The 4447-nt window shown below is 46.7% G+C and overlaps 1 protein-coding gene across 1 annotated transcript; it reads left to right on the top strand.

The window, feature by feature from the left end:
* Nucleotides 1-1024: 1024 nt before the first annotated feature.
* Nucleotides 1025-4167, top strand: LOC147661080 (ADP/ATP translocase 2). Its single transcript, XM_086951350.1, has 4 exons — nucleotides 1025-1239; nucleotides 2594-3080; nucleotides 3282-3422; nucleotides 3769-4167. Exons 1-4 carry the CDS (start codon nucleotides 1129-1131, stop codon nucleotides 3924-3926), a joined length of 897 nt encoding a protein of 298 aa, XP_086807476.1. The 5' UTR covers nucleotides 1025-1128; the 3' UTR covers nucleotides 3927-4167.
* Nucleotides 4168-4447: the final 280 nt, after the last annotated feature.

Genomic DNA, 4447 nt, shown 5'->3' with positions numbered 1-4447 from the left:
AAAGAAGATTAATACTAATTTGAGTTCTTCTTTACACTGGGACACTGTGTCTCTCGATTGTAATGATATAATGTACATGAATGCTCGACTGACATGCCCAGATAGCTGAGCTGATATTGTTGAAGTGCCTACTGTACCATAAAACCTCTAAAATGCTAATAAACAGATTTGACAAAAAAAATTGCGCGGACATGGCCAGAAGATATCACAGCGCTTTCCAGCAAACAGCCCTGTGAGGCTCTTCATTGATACCGAAAGCGTGCGTATTTATTTCTATCCTCTGTGCGTTGCTGAGCAACTCGTTTAATGGACGTCACGCCCAGAAAGTGTAACTGCCCTCCCTCTATACTGTCATTTCCTTTTACGCCCACATTCCCCAACTTCATGCGCGCGCTTCCCGAAGACACCCTTTCCCAGCTCCCGCCCTTTGGGCAGCAGAGGAGACTGCAATGACAGCTCACTGAGACGTGACGTCACGGCCTCACGTGAATTATGCAGCCATTTTAAATGGAAATATTTTATGCGAACGGACTAACTGTATAAAGCGAACCCGTGACATCACTCCTGAAAGGAAACCGGTTTGTTTAAGCGGCTTGATGATTTTCACATTTTTAGGAGTTAGCGGAGATTATTTTGCGATTTAACCTGTTATATCGTACAAAACCCCCCAATTAAGAAGTTTCCGACAGTTTGTTTTAAAATGCATTCATACGAATTGAGTGTTGACGTTTGATCTCTTGTCTGGATATCTGTAAGTTTTTTGCCATGCTCGAAGTAAAAGCTGCTGAATCCAATTCCGGGTGCATCAGTGTCACCTTGGTTTCCTGGCACGTTCCCTTGCATTAGACATTTTCGAGACCTAAAATGGCGGTCACGGTCACCGTAGTAACTTTTCTGTGTCAATACCCGGCGAGGCACTCGCTTCTATACCAGCCCCCTTCCTTCTTGGCCAATCAGATCTCGAGGACGCCGGACTACGTCGTTACCGCCCGGCTGAAAGCTTCTCTGCGGTATAAGAATCGGCCATTTCGCCAGTTTTCTTCCCAGCCGTTGGATCTGTTGACCCCGAACCATCCGGGGTAGAACTAAGCATTCTGTATAACTTAGTAATATTCACCAACCCTCATCATGACAGACGCCGCTATTTCCTTTGCCAAGGACTTTCTGGCCGGCGGAGTGGCCGCAGCCATCTCCAAGACCGCAGTGGCACCTATCGAGAGGGTCAAGCTGTTGCTGCAGGTAAGACGGGGGTACCGGATGAGTCCTGGTGGTATTACTGCGAAGATTTCATGATTATGAAAGTTTCGCTTGTATGCCTCGTAACGGATGTAGCTTGTAGACTGTCGTGAACGGCCCTTACTGCAGGTCAAGATGCTAAATCTAGTATTGACCAGCGCCTTGTACGTAGCAACAGCGTTTGTATGTTTGCTGCAACTGCTGGTGTAGACAACTAGGTCACAGTGTATTATATATTATTGTATACGCTAGATGTAAAGCTTTTCACTGGCCCATATTGCTAAGAGAGGGGTATGTAACATTCGCGGTGTGAAGGTGAGATCCTAAAGTCCTAGACTAACTTACAGCTGCGATGCATGTTGTGATGGGTTACGTACAATAGTGCAAATAAATACGCGCTCGTCCGGTGTAAGGTCGTTGAAGCTTTTTTGTTACCGTCACTGTGGGTCTCAGACCTGGACTGTTGGTGGTCTCGTTAACCGCTTAGTTGACAGTTCCCTACCTACACACTGAAGCCTCCTTGCTCTCGTCCAAGGTCATAAGAACTGGTGCAGGAAGTACTATCTCCGCCTGTCCTGTGCGTACTGCCCAAAACATCTGGCCACTAAGGGGCCTGCAGTTTTATCTCTACCCTAGGAATTGCTGCCTCCTCTGGTCCTGGGGCCTGTGTAGGGGGCTCAAGGACATCGCATCCTCCTTTGTTCTGTAGGCCCCGGGCCTACCTCTGTGCGCAACTTCCGCTTCCTCCGGCATACATAATGGCCACGACTGTCTGGGTAAACCAGCGCCCATAATGCGCGGGTCTAAGCCGGGCCTCCCGAAGTTAAGCATTTCTAAATATTTCCGTAATCCCTTAACGGAATCGACTTTTTTTTTCTCGGCTGTAAATCACGTCGTGGTCCACGAAGGCCGTTTGAGTATGCCGGAAACCGGAATTCTAAAAGGGTTCACCACGCATTAATTCTTTAACATGGCAGACAAATGCAAATTATTATAAAGTGTGGTGTAGATCAACTTTCTTGGTGAGACCGGCCTTGCCTTCGGTTTGTGTTTTTTTTTTTAAAGGTTTCTACAAACTATTCTCGGACTGTGTAGCGATGACCAGTTTAAGTGCAATGTCGTTCCGTTTTTCACCTGTCTTGTAGGCTCGACGTCACGCTAGACATTTTGTCCCAGTTTTAACTTTTGGGCCATAAACCCTTTTCCATTCTGGGTGTTCCTTAGACCTGAAAATCCCAGGTTGTCTAAATGCTTTTCTCTACAAACTTGCCGCTACCTATTGACTGTGATACGGTTAGTGATTGAATCTCTTTGGTCGTGATGTACGTTCTTAATACCTGTACTTTTCTCACTATAGGTCCAACATGCCAGTAAGCAGATCACCGCAGACATGCAATACAAGGGAATCATGGACTGTGTGACCCGTATCCCCAAGGAGCAGGGTTTCATCTCTTTCTGGCGCGGTAACCTGGCCAATGTCATCAGGTACTTCCCAACCCAGGCTCTCAACTTCGCATTCAAGGACAAGTACAAGCAGATCTTCCTGGGCAACGTGGACAAGAGAACCCAGTTCTGGCGTTATTTCGCTGGTAACTTGGCATCCGGTGGCGCTGCTGGGGCCACTTCTCTGTGCTTCGTCTATCCTCTGGACTTTGCCCGTACCCGTCTGGCTGCCGATGTGGGGAAAGCCGGAGCAGACCGAGAGTTCAAGGGTCTGGGCGACTGTCTCGTTAAGATCTTCAAGTCGGATGGCCTCAAGGGGCTTTACCAGGGGTTCAACGTGTCTGTGCAGGGTATCATCATCTACAGAGCGGCCTACTTCGGCATCTACGACACGGCTAAAGGTACGTGCATGGAGGTTGCAGTTGCGTGTATCAGTCATATTCCGGCTTACCATGCTGGGTCAGTGGTGGTTAGTTTGCTTGGTTTACATCCTGACGGATGATGATGGCTTGTACCGAAGGCGAGCATGCTGTCGGAGACCTTTTGCTCTCTTGCCCTGTCAGGAGTGCCAATATTTAAAACTTTGTTCGTTTGCTTTTTAGGTATGCTGCCCGATCCCAAGAATACTCACATCTTTGTCAGTTGGATGATTGCCCAGTCAGTGACAGCAGTGGCAGGATTTACTTCTTATCCATTCGACACGGTCCGACGTCGTATGATGATGCAGTCCGGCAGAAAAGCAGGTGAGTTCTATTCTTCTACTCGTTGTACACGCCTCTGTATCAAAGACTGGAGTCCTTCCTAGGGGCAGCACAATGCGTGATCCTTGTGCTCTGGGAGTCAAACACTTGAGTCTAGTCCGGCTTTAGGCAAGCGGTTCGGGAGTTTAAAGCTTTCAGAAGGTCGCGGTCCTGGTGGTTGGGGGGCGCTGAATCCAACACCTCGGGAGTACAAAGTTGATTAAAAAAATGACATGCATTTTTCCGTTATCTATACTAAGCGCTTCAAATGACCTTGCTCTAACTAATCCTCTTGACGGCTGGTGACTTACCAATTCCATTTATTGACCCATCGTAATTTTTCTTTTAGCGGATATCATGTACTCTGGAACCATCGACTGCTGGAAAAAGATTGCTCGTGACGAAGGTTCCAAGGCTTTCTTCAAGGGTGCCTGGTCCAATGTTCTCCGAGGGATGGGTGGTGCTTTTGTGCTGGTCATTTACGACGAGTTGAAGAAAGTAATCTAAAACTCCAGCTGGCATGCTGTAAAATGTAACATACCGAGAAATTCATGGACTCTACGTGCATACCGCATTTTATTTATGAAATCCAACTGGTACATTTTACTGGTTGAAAATGGGGCACCAACCTTTATCTGACCAACTCCACGAAATCATTCCCTTACGGTGGAACTCAATTATATATTTTTTATTTGTCTCCCGCGTTTTTAATATTCTGGGTTTGGAGAAATAAAAAATATTGAATTTACTATGCTTGTTCGTATTTAGTTCCTCGTTTAACTTTCTCCCATGTAACATCTCCTGATGTATGCGTTTTCTTTACAGTCCAAATGTGTGCTTTTTTTTCCAGGTTTAGCGGAAAAGCTCACTTTGCCATGCGCAATCTGTCACCCTGAGTAAGACTAAACACGATAAACATTTGCTGCAAGTGCGTTCTTTTACTGACAGGGACGGCTAATCAACTGCAACTTTACTGTTGACAGGCCTCGCATACTTGGCGTCTGGTAGTTTACAGCAACCGTTCTGTA

This window comes from Lissotriton vulgaris, unplaced genomic scaffold, assembly GCF_964263255.1.
Source record: "Lissotriton vulgaris unplaced genomic scaffold, aLisVul1.2 SCAFFOLD_1065, whole genome shotgun sequence".
In the NCBI taxonomy this organism is placed as follows: Eukaryota; Metazoa; Chordata; class Amphibia; order Caudata; family Salamandridae; genus Lissotriton; species Lissotriton vulgaris.
This window is presented reverse-complemented; position numbering and strand designations above follow the sequence as displayed.

Coding starts and splice junctions, on each gene's coding strand:
- LOC147661080 (XM_086951350.1), top strand. CDS start 1,129: ATGACAGACGCCGCTATTTCCTTTGCCAAGGACTTTCTGGCCGGCGGA. Junction 3,081..3,281: donor CATCTACGACACGGCTAAAG/GTACGTGCATGG, acceptor TTTGCTTTTTAG/GTATGCTGCCCGATCCCAAG. Junction 3,423..3,768: donor GCAGTCCGGCAGAAAAGCAG/GTGAGTTCTATT, acceptor TTTTTCTTTTAG/CGGATATCATGTACTCTGGA.